Source organism: Nyctibius grandis, chromosome 6 (genome assembly GCF_013368605.1).
Source record: "Nyctibius grandis isolate bNycGra1 chromosome 6, bNycGra1.pri, whole genome shotgun sequence".
NCBI lineage: Eukaryota > Metazoa > Chordata > Aves > Nyctibiiformes > Nyctibiidae > Nyctibius > Nyctibius grandis.
In genome coordinates, this window is record NC_090663.1 from 68,598,089 (window position 1) to 68,625,967 (window position 27,879).

The 27,879-nt window shown below is 42.9% G+C and overlaps 1 protein-coding gene across 2 annotated transcripts; it reads right to left on the reverse strand.

Annotated features, from left to right (window-relative positions):
- Window positions 1-517: 517 nt before the first annotated feature.
- On the reverse strand, window positions 518-26,741 carry KLHL8 (kelch like family member 8). Of its 2 annotated transcripts, XM_068403120.1 has the most exons (10): window positions 26,653-26,741; window positions 15,953-16,202; window positions 12,134-12,682; window positions 9,409-9,595; window positions 8,585-8,728; window positions 7,294-7,405; window positions 4,514-4,682; window positions 3,774-3,933; window positions 2,565-2,766; window positions 518-2,122 (listed from the first exon to the last, which is right to left on the reverse strand). In XM_068403120.1, exons 2-10 carry the CDS (start codon window positions 16,160-16,162, stop codon window positions 1,999-2,001), a joined length of 1,857 nt encoding a protein of 618 aa, XP_068259221.1. In that variant the 5' UTR covers window positions 16,163-16,202; window positions 26,653-26,741; the 3' UTR covers window positions 518-1,998. The 2 variants fall into 2 exon arrangements, with proteins under 2 accessions (XP_068259221.1, XP_068259222.1); XM_068403121.1 differs by lacking the exon at window positions 26,653-26,741 and having other exon boundaries at window positions 12,134-12,603; window positions 15,953-16,032.
- Window positions 26,742-27,879: the final 1,138 nt, after the last annotated feature.

Genomic DNA, 27,879 nt, shown 5'->3' on the forward strand with positions numbered 1-27,879 from the left:
TCTGCTGAACACACGTGATCCTTTTGGTGCCTGGAAGGTGACTGCTGTTGGTGTGGTCCACGTGCTTGTGAGTTACTCACAGACCGCACCCATGGGTGCTAGCGCTTTCCCACCAAGAGGAGAAATGTATCAGCTGGCAAGCAGCACTGACAGGCTACTTGGTTTCACAGTCAGTGTTACTTTGAGGAAAACTTGCCTTATTTTTTTTTTTTCTTAAGTTTTTTTGTTAGCCAGGACATCCATAGAAGAACCTCTTTGGTTCCAGAGAGGGAACCTGCACCTCTTCTTTCCACTGCCCCTAGCCAGATCAAGAGCCAGAAGTACCACAAGGGTCACCACATCCTTGCAGGGGGGCAAGGGTGGTAGCAGGGCGGTATGGCTCGCGGCTGTAACACAGGATTCTCCCTGCTCACAAAGGCTTCCTCTTGAGAATTACACTCTGCAGAACCTAAAAAATACTCAATGTTGTAATGTTTCCCCACAACAGCATGCTCTAGTCATACTATAAACAAGGTGCTTTAAGTAAAAAATGTTTTATTGCAATGTTTCATTATTTACAGTACCGTTCACTTTTTCCCTGGGTGCTACCAAAGTGCAAGCCATTTGAAACAGAAAAGCTCAATAATGGAAACTCAACAGCAAAACATGACTGTGCCTTATGCTCATACTGTCCTGCCTCTTCCCTGGTACTGAATGCAGAGAACTTTGCTTCTCTCCCTGGTCACCTGGAACCACCTGGTAATGTGAAACTTTGGTCACAAAGGATTGTCAGTTGTTGGTCTGTTCAAGGTGATGCAGCAACAGGAGTCTGCACTCTTTCCAGCTGGACTTCACTCAGTTCAGGGTTTCTGACTGCTTAACAAGATGCCTTTGTACACAGCACTGTCAAGTTCCTATTTCAAATTTTGATGTAAGTACTGGTTTATTTCCAGTTCTTTTTGTTGCTGCTTCTCTTTGGTTTATGTAAGCTTTAAGTCACCTGCCTGTTTTGAGGCTAGATCTTCCTGGCTTAACTATCTGAAAAGAGCCAGTACCTCTAGAATTACCAGAGAGTTGCTACTGGATACTGAAATTGGAGATGTCATCTCCCAGAGTTGCAGTTAAAGGTCTTTACAGAATACTGCAACTTGTTATGTGTTTCCGTTTCGTATAAAAATGGTTATTCAGACACCACTGAAGCCTATGTTTTCACACACTATCATCTCAAAGTAGGACAAATTACACTGGTTACCTCAGGAAAGACCTCTCAACAGAAACTTGCCTTTTGGGTGGGGATAGTTACCACAAATTTTATTGAAGACTTGACAATTCCAGTATTCCAGCAGCTAAACTTGGGTCAAGAATCTTTTCAGCTTTCTAACAAGTGTGTTAGCTTGAGAAAGTACTTTGCAAGACAGGTTTCAGACTGAGTACCTGCAATTTCCACTGCTGCCAGCAGTCCCTTGGGAGGTGGGCAGTGAAGCCCTCTGCTCCAGTCATCTTAGTGTGCAACAGGGATGGCGTCATCTTCTAAAACTCGAGATGCTTTGTGTTACAAAGCTCTGTACAATTAGGAAATGTTTAAGACTACATTTCTGAAAATAAGTTACATTAAAGGGCACTCGAGGCCTCCAGAAAACATGTAGCAGGGCTGTTGGGTAAGGCTCAGCAGTACTAACTGCTGCTCTCTCTCCTCACCCCATGCCTGGTTCACAGTTCAATAATGAGTCCCTGCAACAGCTGCCTCAAATGATTGTGAAATTACAACTTCTCAAAAATGGGATGATTGCAGCTCTTAGCAGGTTTTCTCCTGTGAGTCACACTTCTATTCCATGTTTTCACAGGCTTTTCTGTATCACTATTGATAGAAAGCCACCAAAAGCTTTACAGTTGCAGAAGGTAACATTTTCACGAAGAAAATGTATTATTTCCTAACCTACCATACAAAACACGGTGTTTAAAAGCTCTGCAGTGCCTCCCTATTATCATTCCTCTGGAATTTGAAGGAGGCAGCAGAGCTCACATGCAGTCAACAACGTTGCTGGATCCTTGGCCCACGTCCCGGATCTGGCTGCTGAGACAAGAGCACACAGCCACGCCTGCCCCTGCCCTGCAGTGCGACACAGAGCCCACGAGTTCCCACCTACAGAAGATGGCAAAGGAAAAAAAAGAAAAGTAAGTTCCTGTCCTTTCTGAGCAACCTGCAAGTATTTCTTTTCTGTGTCTGAAATACTACTATACGGCCTAGCTGTTCACTCTGCACAAAAGTACACTCCACTAGTTTATTCTTTTTATTTCTCTGGTAAATTTAGTGCAAAATCAGATTGAAACAACCAGAAGAATATAGATTCTTATTGAATGAAGGGAAGAGGACAAGGGATGAAGAGGAGGAGGAGGTGTTTAAATATTTACAAGAAGAACCTAGTAGCATAAGCAGCGCTCCTGCATCGTTAGTCATGGATATTACTCAATTATTGCCAGGAAACAACAGATATACTCCTGCTGCACGCTATTTCTGTTATGTTGTGTTGTCATATAGGCAGATTTCATTGTCTTATTAAGCCAAATAAAAAATTTTCAATTACCTATTCACTATGGGATCAAACGCTTCAACTGTATTCAGGTACGCGTTGCCATTATGACCTCCAACTGCAAAAATTTTACCCATCAGTGTCGCTATGCCAACGCCACCCCTCGGAGTTGTGAGCTCTGCTACGTATTCCCATTTGTTACTGCGTGGGTCAAACCGTTCCACCGAGCTCAGTGGAGAGTTGTCATCGAAGCCACCTGCAAAGAATCATCACGTTATCAATTTTTAGCCACTCCTAGTGCTGGTGATATCCAGGACTGGCATTATCAGGCTATTCTCAGCATTCAGTGGGCTAGTGTCCAGCTCTATTCCTTTCCATGAATTTTACAAGCTCCTAAAAATTAATCTAACAGCTCTCCCTCCTGTCACCATACAAGCATCGCCAAGAGTGACAGTTTTCTTCTACTCAAGTTGCAAGGAGAGGTATTTGTATTATTTTTCTCCTTTAATTCATCTTACACATAGTTACAATGAAACACTTTCTAATTTGGAATAGAAAAAAACTAAGACCAGTAAAAGGATGGTCCTGATCTTATTCTGGCTTAAGCAAAACACACTCTTGCAGTGTTTTCAAATTACAGCATTGCTGAATACTTGAGTAGGGGAAAAAATCCTCAAGTAGGATTTCAGTGATGCATTCCCCTTCCTGGGGCAGCTGTCAGAGAAGCATTTTACTCAAAACCTTTTTAATCACTTCTGATAATATACAAGGCAGAGCTCTGCAACTATCACTATGTCATACCTACCTAGCATCTTCCTCCCTCACAAAAGCAGGTAAATGCAAGGTAAAGCAGAACAAGACAGGCCTAGGACAACAGGCTGTGGAATAAGTGTAATTACTGTGCAGAAAAGCTACTGTTGTCTCCACTCAAAGTAAAACTAGAGTGCTTTAGAAGTGTGTGAACTTAAGAATTATTTTCCTAAAAGGAAACTCAAGATCAGAGAGTCTCGAGAGGATTTTCGGTATCGACATACTGTCCTGAACAGTATAGCCCTCCTGAAATGTGGGTTAGGAAATGCTTTTTATTTCCTCGTTAACATACCTTCATTTAAGCATGCCCTGGTTGTGCTTGCTTTGTTCTGCCCAAGAACACAAAGTACAGGTCAAGTCTATCTGTTCCCCTGTTCCTCTAGCAACAACAGCCTCTTCCAAATGCCAGTACTTGGCAGAAGCAGCACTACACAATCCCACATGCCTACTCACCAACAACGTACAAGCAGCCGTGGAGCTCGCTGACACCATTGCCAGCTCTTCGCTGACCCATCTCTTTCACTTCTATCCACTTATCCAAATGGGGATCGTATTTCTCCACACTGGAAAGAGATGCTACACCGTCATTGCCACCCACAGCATAAACATAGTTCTGGAAAACAGTTGTATAGAGAAAGATTATTTGTAATGGATATGTATTTACTCAGCTTTTCATAAGCAATGTTAAAATTGTAGGAAAACATGGTGTATCTGTACAGTCCTACTTATTTACTTTATTTAAGAATTCCAACAACAGACTTCATTATGTAACAACTTGTAAATGCTATCTTCCAATTAAAATGAAAAAGTTATGTAGCGTTGCAGATGTTTTGCAGAGTATATGTGGTGACAGGGGGATTAAAGTGCAGATGCACTCAGTACCTTTAAACATAGTAACCATGACAAAACAGTATTCTGAATGAAACACGAAGTATTAGCCTGATGTTGTTAGAAGGGTCCTGGTACTTGCTCCCAGTACCTCAAATGCTGTTGACACAGGGGGCGCAGTTCAATTTGATATGAGTATTATCCTAAATATTCTCACCTTTTGCACAGTTCCATAGGATTTTGATGACTGGAGGTGCTCAGACCCACCAGCTGTTTAAAATCTTTTGTTCTGCCTTGTAAAAGCAGGTTTGAAAAGCAGGTTGGTTCCTCAGCTGGCTCTGACTTGGGAAGAAACAGTCACTTACCACAAGGGCTACAGAGCCAACTCCTCCCCTGGGAGTGTTCATTGGGGCAACTGCACTCCATCGATCAGAATCAATGTCGTATCTTTCCACATCGCTGAAGCAAGTGTTGTCATCTAAACCTCCTATTGCATAAATGGGGCCACCAAGGGCGGCAAGAGCGATTCCTCTCCTAAAAAAAACACAGGGTCAATACCTCAGTGCAACTCCTTAACGAAAGGGAATGGGAAAGCCACATCAAGTGCAATGTTACCTGACTGGCACCTGTTTCAAACTATGGGAAAAAAGTAATGAAAATTTTAAAAATGAAGTTTATAACAAATAATGACCAGTAACTGTGGCTGGCCCTCTGCACACCTGTGTCAGTCTTGCAGCTTTACCCTGAAAGTCTTTTTTTATGTTTGCAGCTTCCCATTAGAGAGGCTCAGGAGTTTTAGCTGAACTTCACCTCAGCTTTCGCAGGCACCTGTATGTTACTGTGTGATCCATGAACAGGACTGTTCCCGCTAGAATATTTTTAGACTGCAAAAAGACAAAGCTCCTGTATAAAAAATAAAGGCAGAGGGGCATGGAAAGTACTGTTTTGACTGAATGTCACCTAAGGCCCAAGTCCTCTACTTATATGCTTGGATGCATGAGATGATTGTTTTAGTTATTTGATTTCTCTATCTCTGTACTGAATTTTATACCTCCTGTCTTGTTTTATTGAATCTGATGGACAGCCAAAACCTGCTGGTTTTACCTTTGTTGGTGTAGCTGCTACTACAATTTGGGATGAGTATTGGGGGTCATATTATTATAATAGCCAGGGGAGATTTAGATTGGGTATTAGGAAAAATTTCTTCACCAAAAGGGTTATCAGACATTGGAACAGGCTGCCCAGGGAAGTGGCTGAGTCACCATCCCTGGAGGTATTTAAAAGCTGTGTAGATGTGGTGCTTAGGGACATGGTTTAGTGGTGGGCTTGGCAGTGCTGGGTTAACGGTTGGACTCAATGATCTTAAAGGTCTTTTCCAACCTAAATGATTCTATATTAAAAGGCAAACCTATGCTGGATATTAGATGACTGAACTCTAGCAAGATTTAATTGCAATTTCTTCCATTCTGTTATTTTCTATTAAGTCTGTGTTAAAATAGTTGTCAGATTTTTTTTTTCTGCTGAATCTACCAAAATGAGAATACAATCAGTACTACAAAATTAAAAAGTATGGTCTAGAACGTAAGCATTAAGTTTCTGCTTTAATTACCAAGACAGGTGATTTCCCATTTCACTGAGAACATTCTTGTCTCATTACACAAGGCACTATCTTTCTACAGAATAAACATTGTGGCAATATCCTGTGCTTATTTTAAATCACCTCAGCAGGTAACATCAGTGATACCATCAATGGTGGCAGTTTTTTCTCAACTAAGTATTCCAGCACCGCTTCCATGAATGGGAGGAGTGGAGCGTAGCCAAGGCACAGCAGCCCTTTAATTTACCAAGGTACTGAGTAAGAAATGTCACAAAAATCTAGGGCTGATGTTTGCCAAGAATATGCCCATGGGTGGTGGCAGGAGGGAGGAAGAGGAGCAAGAAGCCACTTCTAGGTGTCTGGGTCTTCTGCTTTGATTAGGTCACAGCTACAAATAGCTTTAGGACCTAGCCATGCTCAGTATTTTACTCCTACTTGTACGTGATGCTTTTAGAAACAACAAATAACAAAAGGGCATGTAGAATTAAGGAGGCTGATTTAAATGACGCCACAAACAAAAAACTAGAAGTCTGTGAGTCCAGTCGCTCCTTAAAAGAATCTTAAATGTCAAAAGGCAAGAAAAATCCTCAGTCTGACTTTCAGTGTTTTAGAGCTTCCGGCCTTTTGTGGCAAAAACATAGGCAGCTCCTGGTTTCCTGGGCATGAAGTTATTTCACGGGGCATGTTCTGCTGGCAGTTATCTTGCTCGTTCTTAAAAAGAGCAGAAAACCCACAGATGAGTATCTGAGTATCAAGAGTGGAGAATATCTCCCGAAACTAGAGAGACAAAAATGTTCAGTTGTGGCTTTTAACACATTGCCATGTATAGACTTTCCTTTACTGGTGAGATTTGCCATCAAGAATAGAGGAAAATGCACTTTCCTCCAGCAGAAAATGCTGCAGCTTTTCTGCTTTGCAGGCTACTGCAAACTTACTGCATTTCTCCCCACCTTCAAATTCAAGATTTCACTTATAAGTGATCTAGACCCTGTATAAGGAGATGTTCCAAAGCTTTATGATAGCTTTGGAATCAGTTTCAATCAGTTAATCAGTTTCAAGTTCTTTATCAGCCATAGCAGAAAGGCCCTAGATATCAGAATGTAAGCACAGCTGGAGTAGAAGAGCTCTCTGCTCCAGAAGCCAGCCCCCACCGCTCCCCCCCCCAAAAAAAAAAAAGAAAAAAAGAAGAGGATAATAGAGCGACAAAAGAAAGCCAAAGTGTAAATGTAACCAATGGTACCAGCCAGGGCCTCTCCCTAGAGAGAGGGATTATGCACTTTTGCACTGAAATACTTATAGTGTGTCACGAACAACTTTGTGCAAATATGTGATGTCTGCAAGTATGTGATGCAGATTTGTGTTTGCTTTACAGATAGTAAATAAAGGTGTTTGATAGCATAAAGCCCCAAAATAGGAGAAAAAATTTCCTAAAAAATAGCCCAGTTTGGAAACCCAAATAAAGGCAGGACAGACATGATGTTTTTCAGCATCAGCAAGAAATGATATATCACAGGCTAGGACTAAAATTTTGGATCACGGGAGACGTACCTCTTCGTATTCATTGATGCCTTCATCATCCACTTGTTTGTGAGAGGATCAAATACTTCCATGCTTCCTAAATGTTCATTTCCATCATGTCCACCTACTGCATAGACTTTACCTGAAACACATACACATTTTTCGATATAGAGATTGCTTGGCAACGTTTCAGTTTTCATTTATGTAATATCCCTCCCTACGTGGAGACAAAAAGCTCACATAAAAGTTAAAGTTTTCAAATGTTTTCAATATCAGGATTTTAATAAGTATGGACTTTATATTTTTATATGCTGTACTCAACCAGAGATCTATTCAAACATGGACTTTTGTACAAAGCTTGAGATATGTAGACAAAAAAATCTTCCCATAACTTGAGTACTGCAGGTCAGATCAGCTTTGGACATTTGTATCAGTCTCCAGATTGTCTATGGAGAAAAAAAGATCTGTGTTCTGCTGCAGCAACACAGGGGCTACTGTGTACAAGGAAAAGTTGCATCGTGGGTGCTAAGCTGCTCTGGACTGCATTAGACCTGGTTTCAGAAGATGGAGACCCAAAAATAAAGGTAGGTCGGGTCTTAGTGACTTGTCTTTATGGATTTAAGTATGAAGGGAGCTAGTAGAGTGCTAGCAAATTCTGTGTGACTCTGCTGTGTAAGGCCATTTCTTTATAAACGGATTAAAAAAAAAATCACCTATTAAGGTAAGATGCTATATACAGTTCATAGAAACATAGAATAGTTTGGGTTGGAAGGGACCTTTAAAGGTCATCTAGTCCAACCCCCCTGCAGCGAGCAGGGACATCTTCAACTAGATCAGGTTGCTCAGAGCCCCGTCCAACCTGACCTTGAATGTTTCCAGGGATAGGGCATCTACCACCTCTCTGGGTAGCCTGTTCCAGTGCTTCATCACCCTCAACATAAAAAAACTTCCCTTTTGTATCTAGTCTAAATCTACCCTCTTTTAGTTTAAAACCATTACCCCTTGTCCTGTCACTACAAGCCCTGCTATCTTCCTTATAAGCCCCCTTTAAGTATTGAAAGGCTGCAATAAGGTCTCCCCGGAGCCTTCTCCAGGCTGAAGAACCCCAACTCTCACAGTTTGCAGTAATGTCTTTTTAGTAAGCATGCTCTCCGATTGCTTCAGAATCAAAAACCCCTTCATGGGGAAGAAGATTTACTAAATTGAAGAATATCCAACAGTTAAACCATTGCAAGACAGATTTGTTTAGTAAAAGTACCAATTCCAGAGAAACAGCAAACAAGTGCCTTTTGAATAGGGTTGCTTGAATAGGATTACTGACCTCCCACAGAGATCACACCCACGTGCCTTCTCCTGCTGTTCATTTCAGGGCCAAAGAACCAGTTGTTCTTACTGATAGAGTAACATTCAATGCTGCGAAAGGGGTCACCAGATCCACCTCTACCACCGACACAGAACAGCACACCTGAAGAAGACAAAATAGATTTCCAGAAAACTAGCAGGAAGAGGGGGGATAAAGTTGTATAGCAGAGTGAACTGAAAATTATGTAGTTTGGGAGAAGTCTTATTTCACTTTAAGGGGCACAGTCATTGCCCTACATTGGATGCTGGATTTTGGCCTTTGTTTGGCATACTGCCATGGCAATTAACTATCTATGCTCTTGCAAAAACAATGCATATTTTAAATGTGCTTTTTGTGGTTTTGCTTAGGGAGATAAACAGATTGTTTGTTAAATGTAACAATGTAAAAATTAGGATTTGCAGTCTAATATTCATCACTCACTTCTGGTATAGGTTAGCTAAAGAGTTTAAAAGTTAGCTCAACCTTCTCGCACCAAAAGTGTCCACTATTTTTGGTATAGCTTTGAGCGTACTGCCTGGACATGACATACTTAAGATCTAGCTTTAATACAGATAGAGCAAATCAGGATAAATAAATAATGCTTTAAAGAATGAAAACGAGTGCTAAAGTTCTGCTAGGAAAACACAGCACATTACCTAATTACCAGAGAGGTACACAATGGCTTTCCCAATCTTGGGTTAAGTCATTAACAACCATTTATACAAAACTATCTAACCCTGCACAGATGTGCCACCTTTCTCCACACCACTCCCTACAGGATAATCAGACACACGTTTAATTACCAGCAGTCTGCTTCCTTGGTGTTGTGCGAATGGAGTACTCAAAGTCTGGCACTGCCCTGCTGCTCAGGTGAAGGTGGTAGTTTCTTGCTTCATCCAGCAAATCCCTACATTTTAGATTCTGCTTGACAATCTCTTCCTTTGCCACAACACCCATAAGGAAACAAATGGGCAAGAGAGGCAGCCGTACCTGACAGAAATGAACACAGTTGGAGTAACTGGCTGAACTGACTGAGTCTCACCATTTACAGTGACACACGCATAACAGATGGCAGCTTCTGAGCCAGCTGCCAGCCCCACGCTCGCTCTAAAAAGAGCAGCTTTCATAGGTGTTTTTTTTTTTCCAGAATAACAGCAATATGAACAGTTCTTTTTAGTGACAAAACATTTGCTACAACCCTTTCCATTTAAGCAGCAGTGAACTGTCCCTTGGCCCAGGCTGAGCAGAGGAAGGAAAAGTGCCGCTGCCTGTACCGTAACTGCGCCTGCCCCGTGCAGCGCAGGCAGCATCTGTGACTCTGGCGGGATAGCCCGTGTCAGGTTAGTCTGCTGACGGGATGAATTTTCAGCTCATTGCTATGCCAACGTAAGAGGGGTTTTGCTGGAATGGTTCATTTTCTTTGGGCGGCAAGTCAAAAAGGAAACACTGTCTGCGTGAGCTAAGTGTCTATTACGGAGGTAGTGCCAGTGCAGTAACACCTTTCTCTAGTGTGGACTTGACAAGTCTACAGGATTAAAAAAAAAAAAAAAAAAAGGTTGAGAGCTAATTGTTTCCTTCCCCAAATCCTTCCAGTGGTTCCCCAGAAGAGAGCTGGTGACCAGGCTGAGGAATGGAAGGCTCTTTCTGGGTGAGGCTACAGGCAGTGACTGCCCAGAGCAATCCCCAGTGACAGGGCAGATCTGAAATAAGGTCAGCCTCTCCAAGACTGCCTTGAAATGTCCTCCCCCCCGGCTCAATCATTTATTTCAGCAAACACTTCATTTGTCCTTGTAGAGAAACAGTGAGGGATATGAAGTACAGTCAGGTGCAAAGGTGGGACAGGTGTTAGCAGGGGGGGACTCAAGTAAAACCACCATCTGACTTCCTAAGGTTTGGAGTCAACACCATCAAGCAGCTCCCAGTTAGCTCACCAGCAGGTGAAGAAGTCCAGTATCTCCGGTGCTTGTCAGAGCAGCAAGATGGTGCTGTTATATGGCTGACAAGTGTCCCTGTCTTCAAGTATGCAAGTGTCTCTACCAGTGCCTCCTTATCCACTTGCTTTCAGTTTCATTTCTTCCTTTACTTTGGCTTGGCTTATTTTGGCTGATTAAAAGCACCACCATAGCCCCTCATTAAAACAGCAAAGCCTGTAAGGCTGAGTATGATGTGGATAATAACTGTCAAGAAGCCCAGTCATGTTTTCCGCTAGCAATAATGTCCAAATCAACCGATGGCTCCATATACTCTGTCAAATAACCCATATTTACAGGAAGGGGTTTACTCTGGTTTCCATGAACAGAATAAAGCTGTTAATCTCATCTGCTAACACAACTGGACAATAAAAATCAATCATTTTTTTTTTAAATCTCAGATGGTATTGCCTGTGAATTTAATTATAGTGTACTAAAGAAGTTTTTTTGTACTAAACCCCTCATGTTAATCTAGATTAAACCAAAGGTTTTTGGAAAACAGTTAATAAACAATTGTGATCTTTTACCAGGAAATGTGAAAAATTATGCATGAAGGCAATGACAGCAGCATATTAATGGACCTCTCGTTACGTGGCACAAATATTAGCAGTTCTGCCAAATGCAAAATATTCAAGTTGGAGTTAAGTGACAACTGAAACAGCACAGTTGATCCTACCTGGTAAGATACATAGGGCATTTTGCAGTGCATGGCATGTTCCTCCCTGCTCCCCAGCACAGGGTCTCCATCCCTGTCTCAAATACTGTATTTTAAACTCTGATAACCAGCACATATGGAGCTTGAATAACTGAAGTACCTAATGCTTTGACAGGAGGAGGTCTGATGGGTGTTTAAGTAAGTTCAGCAGAGCAACCTTTTGATACCTGTATGTTTCTTTCAGAAGCAATGGACTCGCATCAAGTCTGGACGATTAAACTGCAAACTCCTTTTGGATCGATCCTACAGGTAACCAGCAGTGCTAGTCTAATGAGCATTAAAGGGTCTAGCATGTGTTTCCTAGCCTGCTCATAGGGCTAACGCACCTTGGGCTTTCGTTAATTAAATACACAGAACGTTCTAGAAGGAGCATGACTTCATGTGACACATCTCTGTTACAGTTTTACTTTCCTAGCCTTGTAAAAAAACCTCCTCAACAGCTTTGCTCTCCTTTCTTAAGTACAAATACTTACTAGCAAGGGAAGTGAGCATTTCAGGCTGTAGTTGTATCAAACCAAGTTAAGTGATGGCTTTATGTTCTCTACTATGTGTAAATCTAAGCAGTTTCTGCACTTCAAGATGCAGCTTTTTGTTGGCTCCTCATCCCCCCAGCCATGAGCATAAACTGAGTACTCTTCTCTCTACAGAAACGGGAGAATACGACTTCTTCCTGATATTCAAGAGATCTAACCTGCTTCCACTGTCAACTCGCAACTGTGACTACCAGACGAGGCACTAACTGCTAAGAACATTTTTCACCTTGAGATCTACCTAAATCCAAACAGTTGATCATACAACTAAACCAGTGACAAGACAGGCACCCAGCGCCTCGATCTGCCCTACCTGCGCAAGTATTTCATCCAGCCACGTAGCGTGATGCTGTGGATTGGCTAGCAGCCACTTGATAGCAGCGTTGTAAACTTGCTTTTCATTTTCAATATTCAGGTCACTGGAGGACAGGAGTTTATGGAGGTGCTGTGGTGACACGCTCACAAAGTCTTCGCACTCCACCACTTCTGTAAAATGTTCGCAAGCATACTGATCGGCCATGTCCATCAAGTCAATGCGGTTGTGACTCTCTGCAAATGCCCTAACTGCCAGGCAGTTGGAGGGATGGAAGTGCAGCTTCATGTATTCACAGCACGCCTTTGCTACCAGTTCCACCTGAAGAATGCAAGCAGCGTACAAGAGAGGCTGGACATTATCCACCGTCAGAGTAAGCCGGGAGGAGTACACAAACTTCACTAGGTCTTCTATTGCATCGCCATCAAAGTCCCTGATCTCGATCAACGTCTGCTTGGCTTCAGCCATTTCTGAAAGAAACATGGCTCTGAAGTAAGGTATAACACAAGCTAGCACCAGTTTGTGGCAGGAGATAAGCTTTGAACCAACCTGAAAAAAAACAACAACAACAACAAAAAAACCCAGTCTTTTACTGGAATGTCAGTTTCAGCTATGAATGGATGGACAGCTAAGCTGAAATATTTCTGAACTCCATATGCGTTGAGCTACTGTATTTTATTCAAACAAATTAACTCCATTTGCCCTGTTCTTCTGACATTAGATCAATGTATCCCAAGCGGATCTGAGTTGTAAATTGGCTGCCAGAGTAGGGCAAGGCCATAACACAAGGAAGCAACAGCACTGATGCACTGAACTTGCTTTTCTTTAAGAGATGTGTCCTGTTTTTTAAATGAAACATTTTAGGAACCTTCTAGATGCATCTTGGAGACAGGAGAAGACTGCTAGGCACTTGTTCATTTTATGTGTATTCAGAGACTTTAAGAGGGGGAAAAAATTGTAAAGTGACATTTTTAAACCTCTGGACTATTACCACTGTTGAGGAATTTATAGTGCTGATTATAGAAACAAATTCATGTAAAACTGCAGTAATAACAGCTATTACAGGGATTATTAAAAGTTACCAATCACTTCAAGATTTTTAGAAGCTGTTTCGCCACAAAAAATATAGCATTCTCCATAAAGACAAGGTATTTTGTAAAATTCTGATCAGAAAGTGCAAAATAAGCTTTTCACTTACAAAATTCTAGAATTCAATTACATTAAAAGAGAATGTAGATATTGAAGGTAAATGAACAATCCACTAGTTATTTGTGTTACAGGTTCTTACAGTCTTTTGTCATTCTCTAGTCTGCACTGACATAGAGGGATGGCCAAGTTAAGCAACCAGTTTCCCTGACAGACTCTAATTACATATTCATTTTCAGATGACAGTGTTACAGTGAGCTGTCTTGCAATTAAAAAAAAAAAAAATATTAAATTATAAAGGATAATTTGGCATTTTTTCTAGCTCTGATTCAATACACAACTGCTCTACCTTTTTTAAAAGTGTGTATTATCAACACAAGCGTAACCTGCCTGGTGAGCAGTAAATACAGAAAGCAAACACACATGGAAGTACACAGATTAAAAGAGAGGAGAAGATGGATGGTTCAATATGAGTTAATTAGATCACTCCAGAAGGAACAATTCACAGACCTACCACAGGAACAAAAAACCAAACCAAAGGGAGAAAAGCAGATGGTATGCATCTGCCAGTCTCCACCTTCCAGCAGGGAGCTGTTCATATGGCAGTAGCAGTACAGCAGGTGAAATTCCAGATTTTAACTCTTTGGAGCAGAGGAAGTCTCCCTGTGTGCTAACATGGTTTAGCACTGTTAAGAGTGTCAGCACTCCAACTAATTCTAGTACTGATGCAAAAAGATGCTACCAGCTGGTCTGCTATATCAGGGAAATCTCCTAGGCCATTCTCACCTTCAGAGATTTTTATTCTGCCCATCATCCCACTCTCTAATTAGGTCTTTCTTCTGAATTAAGTGGCTTCACTATTTTACCCAAATCTGCTTAATTTTAAACATTTAGCATGTTCTTGGTATTTCAAAATCAGAGTTCCCCTCCAGTTATTAACTATCACAGATACACAATCATATTTTGAGAACCAGCAGTTAAATCAATAATTGGTCTGACAACAGCAATGCTCACTGTCAGAGGTCATGCACAAAAGCAGAAAGTTCAGTAGAGAAGTAATTACTTTGAAAACACAAGAAATGCCTGAGCACTACAGAAATAAAAAAAATCAAGCCCTCCAGAAAAGTCTAGTTCAAGATACAGTTACCAGTTACTTGAAAATCACCGATTTAGGAAGCCTTACAGTAAGATGTACATAGGTTGCTCTAGCCTCCATAGATTATATCCTCCACCTCAGGACTGGAGGCCAAGTCATGCAATCTAATACTCTTAAATTACCAAAGCAGTTCCACACAAATAATACAAATAAACATTAATAAAAGCCTAATTTAGGGAAATTTAAAACTGTAGCCACAGTAAAGTATATTTTTCCAAGCCAAGTTTACCTAGCAGGAGTATATGTTTAACTATGTTTATAAAATAATTTTCTGCCTTTTTTGCAAGGGTGGGTGGAAAGGGTGAAAGGCAAGAGGAGGTCAAGAAAAGGGAAGAGGAGGGTTGTTAAGAGTTCTGACATGAACCTTCTTCCCCAAAACGCCTTTTAGAATGACATGTAAAAAGACCTCATGATGAGCTCTCAGGCAAGTTGTTTCATAGCTCTCATGCTGTGTGGCACAGCTTCAGTATTGTCATTCAGTGTCCTATGAGCATTAACTCAACTGTTATGAGCCACTGGACCTATTCACTGCTGCATCTACTGCCTGCTCAGTGCCTGGTGACAGGCAATTTAATACCTGCTGTGAAACAGAACAGAAAAATGTTCTCGCTTATTCTGCTCCTGTTGTCTGCTGGGGTGGAAGGGAAAGAAACCCTCTTCCTCTCAGAGATTTCCATTGTCTCCCAAGTGTTTTAGAAATATGAGCTGCCTACTCAGGGTGGGGGGGGCGTCACGAGGGACACACAGCTGTCAAGGATTTTCCCTGTTGTTAATAGTAAAAGTGTCAGGCAAACAATTTCTCCTAAAGGCATCTGTCATTTGTTCTTGGTGTAGGAGCTATGCTTCGTCTCTTTTTCTTAAATAACTGTCTTGCACTATTAAGATGTCTAGCTAAGCAATACTTAATATTTGTAGGTGCTGGCAACCACTGTTATGGACACTAGATATAAATTTATTGTGATCAGGATATAAGTAACATACAGATGAGATACAAAGAATGCATTAAAGCAATGCTATGCAAGAATCATAAAACTGGCTTCCCCCTCCTCCTCTACTCTTTGATCAGCTGTAGAACATAATTGTCTGGGGTTCTTTTTTTTTTACTTTGAGAATGCTGGAAGTTCAATTTGTTCCAGAAATCTTGTTTGCCAGGAAAGATCTAGCAAAAATGGAGAAAAAACTGTGGATGAAAGTGTGTGAGAACAAAGAGGCTACAAGGAGCTGAAATTGCACAGTAATATACTGATCAACTGTGGGAACTTGCTTAGAAGGCAAGTTGGGTAAGGTCAGAGTCATATACTTCCTCTCTCAGCCTATCAATATCTTAAGTGTTTACATTTCGGTTGTAAACTTCCTAAATAAGAAAAAAAACCATAAACACATCTAGAGATGCCTCAGATCCAACAGGTATTCTATGGCTTCCATACCCCTGCCCAAATTCACAGCCACCTCCAGCACACTTATTTGTAGCTTAATATTCGGACTGTTAAATGCAATGGATGTGTGACAATAATCACCTTCAGTGTGACATCGCAGAGCTCTCCAGCTTCAAAGAAGTGAAGAAGAGAGCTGTGAAAATCCTTCCAAGCCTCATTTGCTTCAAATACAAAGATGTCATCTTCACCATCACTGTTAGAAGACCTAGTTTGCTGCTGCTGCTGTTGCTGCCGCCTTTTTCCCTTTATCAGATGTTTTGCTGGCTCTGGGACCATGGATTCTGAAGCCATTGGCTGTTTCTTCTTTCACTGCATGAATCTTCAAAAACTCCTGCCAAGACAAAATCCAACCCATCAGGAGTCAAGTCCTAAAATGCAGTTAAGTTCTGCTCATCTTCCTGTTAAAAAAAAAACCCACACAAAAAGCAGATGAGGCAGCTAGTACCTAACTTTGATTACATGTTAAATTATGTAATCAAACATGGTAAATACTACCTATAATCTTACTTAAGGAAGGTGGAAGGAGAAGCAAGGAAAAAAGACCCACAGTCAAGAATCCTATGCAGGTACCTTTAGGAACAGCCACTGTTTGTGAACTTGTTGCCCATACTTCTTGAAAAAGACATGAAAAAGAAAAGGCAAGGATGTATCTTCCAACATTTCTGATCTCACTGCTGTGGATGGCAGAGGAACAGAAGGGACATGGCCCACAGACAGCTGTGCTGCTTTGGTCCCTAAATAGCATCTCTTATCATTGCTGCCACAGACAGACTATTGATCTGACCCCAATGGGTATTTTGTACATACTTATTACTCAGCTTTCCTAAGTCTCTTCAAAAGCTAAAGCTATCGTTGTTTTCTTCATTTATGCAAATATAAGCAAAATACAAAAAGCTTCTACAGAACTAGAGAACAAGAATTTACACTTACAGAAAAGTCTTGGAATTAAAATTATTTCCTTTTATCTAGCAACCTTTTTAATCCAACAGATTGATATTTAAAGCATGACAATGAGTGTTACACAGAAGTTTGCTCCTGCTTGCTAGTTTTTATTTAAGACTATGTGTATCCAGCTTAGCTGAAGATATTTAAGGTGTCTAAGATTTATACAGCTCGGACTAAAGGAATCTTAGCTGTACTGACATCACAGCTTTCCCAGGGCTGGAAGACAAATCAGGGATACCACAGACAATGGGGAGAAGGGTTTTTCTGCTTCTGTCACTCAAATATTTTGTTCTTCCTGCTACTGCGAGCTTCAGTTAGGTTAAGCTTGAAGTCCACCTTTTTATTTGCAAAAGAGTTAAGCACTAGGGGAAGAGCAAATTTTTTTGCAGTCCGGTAGCATATTTTAAGTTTCAGCTCTGTGTCTAAAAGCCATGAAAGCCAATTCAGTGAGATTTAGGCTGTGCATCCACATGCTTTGTGGAAGATTATGAAGCCCACAAGAAAAAAATGAAACACTGTTTGAAAGCACAGAGTTACTGATTCAGCTAGAGTTCTGCTAGATTTTGGCAAGGGAATCAAATGGATTTGTAAGGTTTTAAGACAAAGTCTCTGGAGAGCATATTTAGTAGCGTGTTCTTCTCTTACACTGGCTAGCTTGGGTTTTTGTGTTTTCTGGTTAATTTATTATGCATTCCTTCTTCATTCTACACTAAGAGTTGAACGATCACTGCTGTAGTTCAGTGATTCCTGCTCATGAGCTCTGGTGTTGGAAGAAGTGGGCTGACTGCAGTAACAAAAAATTCTTCTATGATAAAAATGTAAGTCACATGTCTGGGAGCAGAACTGATTTTCTTCCAGAATATTTTGAAAGTGTCCATGCCTCTTACTAAATTTACAACTCGTCATGCATTGGTACTGGAGAAGGAGCAGGAAGTGACTTCAGGCGATCATACTAATTTCTGCTGTAGGTCACAGAGTTGTTGCCAGCTCCATGTCCTGTGCAGTGACACGGCTGTTGGCTGCACTGGGCCAGGCAGGTTAAAGCAAGTTAAAACGTGCCTAGAATATTCAGTAATGGTGCTGTAAGCAAGTTAAGTATTCTTCCTTTAAAAGATATCTAAAAGAAAGATCTTACTTCTTCTAAAATCACAAACTAACTCAAAGATATTACGGATCATGGGATATTTATATAGTTTATAGCAAGGAATACCTTTTTCTGCTGAAAACTTAACTTCTATTATGCCAAATTTGATAAAATACTATACTAAGATGTTTTTCTAGTTCGTTAGGAGGAAAAATCTTCATATTTTGGTTCTCCTCTTTTAACTTCAAATTAATCCTCCACTACTGGTACTCACCACCTTTCCTTTGTTTAACATGCCCTTCGAAGAAGTCACTATTACCACTGAGATACGAAGCTAACACACAGCTTCAGAGGCAACCTACTGAAGTTACAAAAGTGAACATAGACAAGCAAGAGGAAAAAGAGAGAAGCTGAAATGCTGTACAAGGGTTTTAAAAAGCATCATGTATTATTCATTCAGAGGTACGATACAGCGTCTTTAGCCTACACTTCTAGGGAACTCTTGCTTATTTTGGTCCATAACTGACACTCTCACTTCATCCCTCCCTAGGCACTCACACCTAACAGCATTTTTACAGCCGAGTAGAAACGCTGCTCTCAGACAGAAGTGCCCCTGACTACCACACAATAGTTTGCAACTCTCAAGTCGTGAGGTTTTTCCATCTGGCACATCATAAGCTACATTTATCCTCATGCTTTATCTGCAACTGCATATATACTTTCCAAAACTATTCTGTGTCTCACTGTAAAAGAGGCTGATGGCTTACATTTTACCTAGTCTGGGTATGCCACTGTAAACACCAACACAAAACCCACGAGGCTTAAGAAAAATCAGTGCCGTTGGGGTGACTTTTTAAAAATGTTTTAAATAAACTGAGCAATAACATAAAAGCCAAACATAACTGATTTAAGCAATACTTTTCATCTGTATCCGATGCTTATATCAAATGAAGCTCTTGGAGATGCTCTGAGCTCTCACCTGTAAGAAGAGAAGTTGAGCACATATTTGGATTTATATATTTAGTACATATTAGTACACACGATATTGCAGCGGAAGAAACTAGAAATCACACCAGAGGAGACCAAGGCCATTACTCAGGCACATAGCCATAGATGGGAGAATCATATGTACGAGGGAGCTCCCAGTATGGCAATATCACAAAAGTGTATGGGAACATAACAGCAAGTCAGTTACTGCTCCACAGGTAAAAAGAAGTTGCTGCAACATGTTAAAAATTAACATGTTTAATGTAACCGTAAGGAAATACTCAGATAGCAATAGTCTGACACATTTCAGTTTCATTTTGATGAGACTTTGTGACAGATAATAATATCTTAGATAAGATTTTTATTCTTCCTCCAAGTCACCAGTTCAGGAGCATCTTGTTTCTGTGATACATCTCAATCATCCAAATTTTTTTAGATATCTATCCACAAATACTCCACTTGTCTTAATTACAGCATCTCACAGTTTGAGGCTTCGAACAAATCATCATCTACTATGGAAAGTACCGGCTGTAGCCATGAGACACCTGTAAAGCTAACTTTGAAGGACAGACAGGTCACTGTACATATCCAGTTGGCTGTTAATTGTATCTGGCTTGAGAAATAGCACTGCTGTGAATTATATTGTCTATTTGAAAAAGCAAGGGATTTTCACAATCGGAGGTTTAAGGTAAGTCAAGAGCCACTACCATACTTAACTTCTGTGAAGAGCCAGTCTTATCAACACGGTGCACTACTAGAAAACACAAAGAGAAGTAATATTACAGATGTAAAACACAATATTAGGATAATGTATCGAAGTGTGTGATACAATCTACCATGACCCAAACAGATGTTTCATTTGCAGAAAATACTGGTTTGGGTTGATCTGAATGCTTAGCTATAGGGCTTTACTGTTCTCAGATTTTAAGCTCAACAGAAATGAGTTTTAGTAGTGCTTGAATCAAGATACTAAGCTCTGGAAATCTGAAGGTCATGCAGAAATCATGAAGGTCAGTATATTTCTACTCCAAACCTACTCCTCCTTCCAGCTTGACGTGGAATGGTAAATAGTTTTGTCACTGCGCAGCCTTAAAGGGATAGCCTACGAAAAGAGCAAAAAGTTGAAGCTGTATTTTCACATCTTTAATTATATAGAAGTTTACTAGATTAGGAACCACTAGCTAGGAGGATTAATCAGCATTTAGGTTAGCATGCATGATGCTCTGTTAATTATGTACTATGAATCCACAAACTGAGAGAGAAGAGCTGTTCACAGATTTGCTCCCCAAATCAACAGTAATGCAACAGTAACATCCAACTACTTGAGGTTAGTTTAGTACTGGGTGAATGCCACAGACTCACACAGTCTTTCCTCTCTAGAACAAAACATTGCCATGGCCATTCAAAACCTCAGTAACATGCTCCCTTTTCATCTTGGCAATTAAGTCTTCCAGCCTCAGTACAGTCTAGTATTTTGACTACACTAAGAGTGTAAGTGACCATCACAGAAAGTGACTGACTCTGAGGAAACTAAAGGAAGTGCCTCATTCGTAACATCATCTGTTACTCCTTGTAGACAGCTGCTTGACACTTTCCATGAAGTGTCTGAATAAAAAAAACAAACCACACATTGTTTATAGCTCGCCATTGTTTGCTGAGAGCAGGACAGCAGTTTTCTTGTTCAGGTTAAATATTTAGAAATATTGATGTCTGCTGTTCGCAGAGCACAGACCCCAGAGTTGGTCCTGGTGTTCTGGTCCTCAGTGCTGGTCCTCAGGCGAGGGTCCAAGGATCCCTCCCTAGCTATTCCTCACTATCAAACTTAGAAAAACAAGCAGGGATGGGAGGTCAGAGCACAAGCATGTTGTATCTGCTGCAATTCAGATAACAGTAACATCCTAAAGTGAAGCCATTTTGATTCAGACATTTTAGCTAAATCTGAAACTGAATTAAGTGTAAAATTCCTCAAGTCACATAGAGTATTTATGTTCAGTAGAGGTAAAATACCTCAAATAATTTTGAAGCAAAAAAGAAATGGAAGACATTAGACAGTGGCAGGATATGAATGAACATCGCTCTATTTTCCTGTCATGAAATTAAACCTCGGGAATCCAGGCCGACAAGCCAACCTAGATGCTGGAGTACATGGCGTCCTCCCCCGTCAGGTACCTCGGGAGACAGTGCCCCAGAAAGAGGGGATCGTCCTCGTTCTTCCACTGACACAAGGGAGGAAGACATTTCAGTGACACAGAACAGAAACAAAACCAAGACTCCCACTATAACTGCAACTAGGCAGTGTTCAGATGAGAGGTATTACAATACCTGTAAGTCCAATGCTCTTTATGAGCAGTGGTACTGAAGTTGGAAAAAAGAAGGCAGAAGTCCAGGAAAAATCAAGATATAGGTGAAGTTTCACCAACAATCTTGTAGGTAATTTTGATTACCCACCCGCAAGGTGAACAAAAATCACATTGTGATCTGTGCAGAGACGCAGTTAGCGTCACTCAGGAAACAAAGGGGCCTGTTAATTGAAGGAATGAGAAATTTGCCTTCTCTAAATGCAAAGTTTGTAGCCCTATGAGCAGGGAAGTTTTGGAAGCGACTCGAGTACGAACAGATTGCATGTGTATAAATACATACAAGTTTGTACGTGTGGCTGCGTAAAACTAACTTGTCTAATACAGAGCCTGATGAGTCTCTGCGGGTAATTATACGCTGGTGCTGCTGACCACAAGCTTAGATAAGCATATGCAGTGACAAGATCTTCTCCAGTTTAATCTAGCTAACAGAACAAGTCTAGCTGTTGTCCTGTGCTGTACTAAGAAAACTGGAACGTTTGAAAAGAGGGCAGCTGGCAGGGCTACGGAAGAGACAGAGGGAGAGAAGTGGGAAGGGCAGGAGGCAGCTGCAGTGCAAACTGCAGCCAAGCAGCAGCTTTGGCAGGGACTGCACAAGCAGCTGTTCACTGCTCAGTCTGGTTACAGCTGCATCACCAGTAAGGAACATGAGAGGAAAAAATGATTGACAAAATAGTGTAGAGAAACCTCAGTGCTCTCCCCTTCTCTATTCATCAACTCCATCAAAGGAGTTATGGAAACCTCATGCAAAACTGCTCAGATGCCCACGCTAATTAGGTCAAATCAGACAAGGTTGCAAATCACGGGAAAGTTCAAGTTACACACTATGTTACAAGCCTAAGCGTACTGTACTTTTCAGCAGAAAGTTAATTTAACAGGAAAAAAGAAACAGAAACCACACATCTAACTGGTTTAGCTTGTTTAAAACCACTAGGCTTCCTTTTGTAGAAATTAATAAAAAATTTTCTTAGACAACACTAATATAGAATTTCTAGGTCCTTTCAGTATTTCAAAGGTTCTTTGTAGCAAAAACTGACATGCATTATTGTTTTGTGTTACTTGTCACACAAGTAGTTCAGGAAACAGTGAAATGGGTACAGCTGGCATCATCTTTCACCTGCTTCTATAACCAAAACCCCATCAGTGCTGTAGACACACGGTGAATGAGGACTGTTCTTTCTTGGAAAAAATGCAACAGAAAAAGGACAGAAAGGTGTTTCGTAGAGCCTGAAAAACATAGTCAGATAAAATCTCATTTTGGAAATAATTCTGCCTGCAATCCCATAATCCTGTTTCGAGACAGCTTCTTCCCTGCTTCCTTTGACCCAATATATGAGTATGCTCAACAAAGTTCTGCTGAGGTTTAATCCCAGTTTCCATCAAACACCAGAAAGGCCAACTGTCTTCTGGGCTTTAAGGGATCACAGGTTGACAATTTTGTTCAATTTTGCATAATCAAAAACAAACAAACAACCTAATATGCCATGATTTACTTACGCTTGATTTGCTTCAGAACAACCACCAAAACCCATCAGAAGCCCCAGAACAGCGAAGGAGGACTCCGCTTTGCAGATACAAGTGTACTTAAGAAGTGATTTATTTATGCAAGGTAACCTTGGGAATATCCAAAAAGTAGAACACAAAAGAAAAAACACTGCAAATCAGTGCAATTCTTGGGAGCACAGTAGTGTTGATAGATACGTAATAAAAATTTTAACTAGTACTCTACATTTCTAAGAACACAGAACAGGCCCTTACCAAAGAGAGGCACTATTGTCTTCCCTGATGGACCTGATGATTAAAAATAACAATAGTTCAATGGTCTCCACAGCAGTGTTTAGTCCAGCCCTTCCTGGGAAGTGTTAACAGAGAGCAAAATACTTTCTAAGTCATTTGCCAGCTGCCCTTTATCCTGGATGTATAAATCAAGGCATGGTACCCACCAGAGCATTCCAGAACTGTAGCCAAACACCATTTCCCATACACCCACCAGCCCTGTCCTCTCAGGGCTCTCTGCCTTAGCTGCCAACCATCATCACATTCTCTTGTCTAGAGTCGAGATTCACTGAGGCTGCATCCTCACGTTACACTCACAAGTCAAACGGCTCAAACCATAAAGCATCTTCCTTTCGTCCCAGAGCCATAAGGCTCCTTCAAAATCTGTTTGAAATCAGTAGGGGGCAGAGATAATACAAGATAAAAGGCTTCACAACCCAAGAAGCTACAACCATTGATACAGGAAATTATTATTACAAAATCTGCTTGGTGAAGCATGCTGAGGAAGAACTAAGACACTGGCTAACACGGTACTATGCTGCCTTGCATCAAATTACTGGCAGCAATTACACAATGATTGTGTCCTCTTGTGACCACACTGATTAAACTTGCTTTTACAAATAACCGGCCAACTAGAAAACCGGCTACTGCCATCTCACTAACAATCTGTAAAATAAACCAGGTCACGCTGCACAGAAACTACGGGTAAAATCTTGGCACGTTACAAAGCGGACACACCTCTTACATAGCACAACAGTTCACACAAAGATTATAGGGGAATCAGCCGAAACTAACTCAAAAACCTGAAACACAATTGCTTAAAGAAAGTGGCTGAACCTTTTGCAGCTTAACCTCCATGACAAGCAATCAAAGCCGTATGTGACACACCTGCTGTGGCTTTAGCTTGTTAACCTTTGATGAGCTATTTTACCTGCTGTGGTACTTTTCTATAGTCACACGTGTGAATTGTTTCTTGATTACACTTCCAGAAGCCTTTGCAACAGGCACAGAAACTGGGGAAGTTCCAGCTGACTAGAAATTAGCACATGTAACGTCCATCTACAAGAAGGGTCGGAAGGATGATCCAGGGGACTATAGGCCTGTCAGCCTGACCTTGGTGCCAGGCAAGGTGATGGAACAGTTCATCCTGAGTGCCATTACACGGCACATGCAGGACAATCGGGGCATCGGGGCTAGTCAACATGGATTCATGAAAGGCAGGTCCTGCTTGACCAACCTGGTCTCCTTCTATGACCAAGTGACCCGCTTAGTAGATGAGGGCAGGGCTGTGGATGTAGTCTATCTAGACTTCAGTAAGGCATTCGACACTGTCTCCCACAGCATCCTCCTAGACAAACCAGCTGCCCGGGGCTTGGATAGGTGGACTCTTCCATGGGTTAAAAACTGGCTGGATGGCCGAGCGCAGAGAGTGGTGGTGAATGGGGCAAAGTCCAACTGGCGGCCGGTCACTAGCGGTGTTCCCCAGGGCTCAGTTCTGGGGCCGGTGCTGTTCAATATCTTTATAGATGATCTAGACGTAGGGATTGAGTGCACCCTCAGTGAATTTGCAGATGACACCAAGCTCGGTGGGAGTGTCAATTTGCTGGAGGGTAGGGAGGCCCTACAGAGGGATCTGGACAGGTTAGATAGATGGGCCGAGACCAACGGCATGAGGTTCAACAAGAACAAGTGCCAGGTCTTATACTTTGGCCACAACAACCCCATGCAGCTCTACAGGCTGGGGGAAGAGTGGTTAGAAAGCGGCCCAGTGGAAAGAGACCTGGGGGTGCTGATCGACAGCCGGCTAAACATGAGCCAGCAGTGTGCCCAGGTGGCCAAGAAGGCCAATGGCATCCTGGCCTCTATTAGGAATAGTGTAGCCAGCCGGTCTAGGGAAGTGATTGTCCCTCTGTACTCGGCACTGGTGAGGCCGCACCTTGAATACTGTGTCCAGTTCTGGGCCCCGCACTTCAAGAAAGATGTTGAGGTGTTGGAGCGAGTCCAGAGGAGGGCCACCAAGCTGGTGAAGGGTCTGACCTATGAGGAACAGCTGAGGGAGCTGGGGTTGCTTAGCCTGGAGAAGAGGAGGCTCAGAGGTGACCTTATTGCAGTCTACAACTACCTGAAGGGAGGTTGTAGTGAAGTGGGAGTCGGCCTCTTCTCCCAGGCAACTAGCAATAGGACAAGAGGACACAGCCTCAAGCTTCACCAGGGGAAGTTCAGGTTGGACATTAGGAAGAATTTCTTCTCAGAAAGGGTCATTAGACATTGGAATGGGCTGCCCAGGGAGGTGGTGGAGTCACCATCTCTGGATATGTTTAAGAAAAGACTGGACATGGCACTTATTGCCATGGTCCAGTTGACAGGGTGGTGTCAGGGCAACGGTTGGACTTGATGATGCCAGAGGTCTCTTCCAACCTGACTGATTCTGTGAAAGTCAGATATCTCTGAGTTTTACAACTTTTACTACCACAGAATACACAGGAATGAACAGGCAAAGGAGGAAACACAGATCTATGAACTAGGAGGCCCTGTTTCGTTTGTGAACTACCTCCACACCCCTAAAAGCTTGATTAACTGTAAGTAAGCAATTAACTTGAGTGGAGATGGGAAGGTAGAACCTATCAACGCAGGAAGGAAACTCAAGCAGGCAACATAAAGAGCTGGTGGAGTTGTGGCATCTGAAATTCTCATTTATTTGAGAAGGAAGGAAAGGCTACGAACTCCTGAGGCTCTCCCCAGTAGCAACAGGTAATTTCTTGCTGCTTTTTAACACAAGAAATACTTGGTTTGGGGTAACTGAAGGGACTTTACTTGTTATCCACTACAAGATATCAATAGTAAGCTGACCAGGGCACTAGTTTCTTGCGCTGTAGTCTCCACAGTAGTGAATTACACACAGCATCTTGAAATGTGTGGACTCTCAGCTCAGTTTATTTGCGTGTTTTTGTCTCTGTGTTTTAACTATATGGCAACTAAGAGCTCTGTGGGTGCAGGACTCCACGGGTGCCTCCCACTGAACAAGCCCTCTGATGCTGAGGAGAGCCTAGCCCTGTAGCATGCCACCCTTGCGGGCTCTTGCAAGGGGCATAGTCCAGCGCTGGGTGACTCGCACCAACTCTAGGTTAATTTACAAGGAGCCCACCCTCGGTTTGGGTCTCTGAAGCCGGTCGTGGCAGTTACTGCCAAGGTTATCGTTTGCGACGAAAAGGGAGCCGGGCCCGTTACCGTCCCCGCGGCCGAAGGAGCGCCTGACAGGAGCGGGGTCCGGGCCGTCCCCCGCCTCCGGCTGGCGGCGCGTTGTGAGGCGGCCAGAGGTGTTTCAGGGGCAAGAACGGACGCGGGGGGCTACAAGGAAGGGGGAAAACCATCCCGCCCGCGCCGAAGCAAGCATGACCGCTTCCCGTTACACCTGAGGGGAGGGGGTGAGTTACAGGCAGGGGCAGCCCGCCATGGCGGCGGCGGGCCCTGACCGAGGACGAGCGCGGTACGACGGCGAGGGGCGACAGCAGGAGCGCGGCCGCGGGGGAAGGGCCCGGGAGCGGGGTGCAGCCCTCCTGCTGCGGGGGAAGGGAGGCGCGGCCCCGCCGGCTGGGACGAGAGACCCGGTTCCCGCTGCCCGCCCCGCTCACCTGCGCTGCCGCTGCTTCCGCGGAGAGCCGGGGTCCGGCGGAGAGCCCGCCGGCCGCCCGCGAGGAGGGGGACGCCCGCCCGCGCGGGGCAGGGCGGCGGGCCGGGCGCATGCGCCGCGCCGGGGAGGGCGGGGCGGCGGGTGGCGGCCGTCGGGGCTGCGGACCGGTGGCTCCTGCGAGGGGCTCGCCCTGGGGCTGCCCCGCTCCCCCGGCGGTCGCCACGGGGTCTGCGTTGTGCGCCCCGCTCCGGCAGGGCTCTTCGGGTTCATGCTGCTTCCGCCTCGGGCCTCTGGCGTTACGAGAGCCCAGCGCTTCTCTTTTTTCCTCCCCCAGGAGCCCCGTTAGGAGAAGGAAGGGTTTGGTGTCCGCACTGATACTGCGTTTCTTACTTCTCTTGGCCTTTCACCAGAACCGTGCTGTACCTGGCGGGGCAGGAGGTTTGTGCTGCGAGGGCTCCAGCGTGCTACAGCAGCTGTGCTCCCAAGGCCGCCTTTTAAGAATCGTGGCCAAAATGACACGTCGAGGGGAGGCAGCTGCACATGAGGGTTTTGCTGCTGTGAAATGAGGGGAGAAGGCAAACCTCGCTGTAACACCAGGAACGTGCAGCTTCATCGCTATTTAACAGTGGGCCTGCAGCAGAGTTTAAAAGACATGTAGATGTGGTGCTTAGGGACATGGTTTAGTGGTGGCCTTGATGATCTTAAAGGTCCTTTCCAACCAAACCGATTCTATGATTTATCTGAGCTCAGGCAGTTTACGGTGACTGCACAAAGCAGCTGCTGCTGCTGGAAGGGCAGACTTTGATGCAGTGTTGCTGACTGGCTGCACTTTGCTTCATCTCCTTGGACAGAGGAGAACCGCAGAGGTCAGCAAGGGCTGATGGCTGTGCAGGGTGGCTCATCCTTCTGTGCCAGCTCCACTCATTTATCAAGCAGCATATGAGAATAGTTACTCTTCTTGCTATAGTTATCTCTTAGTTTGACTGTTCTCTTTCCATATTAGAGAGTGGTTTCTGTGAAAAAAGTCTTTTCCAGGCCAATTTAAAAAAAAAAGAAAAAAACACGAAGTCTGCACATGAGTAAAGCATGTGAGTGCTGCTGGAGCACATGCTAGGCATCCGTCCCAGGACAGTTTCACAGTGAAAATGAGTCTGTTGGCTTGCTATTCTCTCATAACTGTGTTTCCCTTTTCTGGTTTAATGCCACGTACCAAAGTTTATCTCGTTTC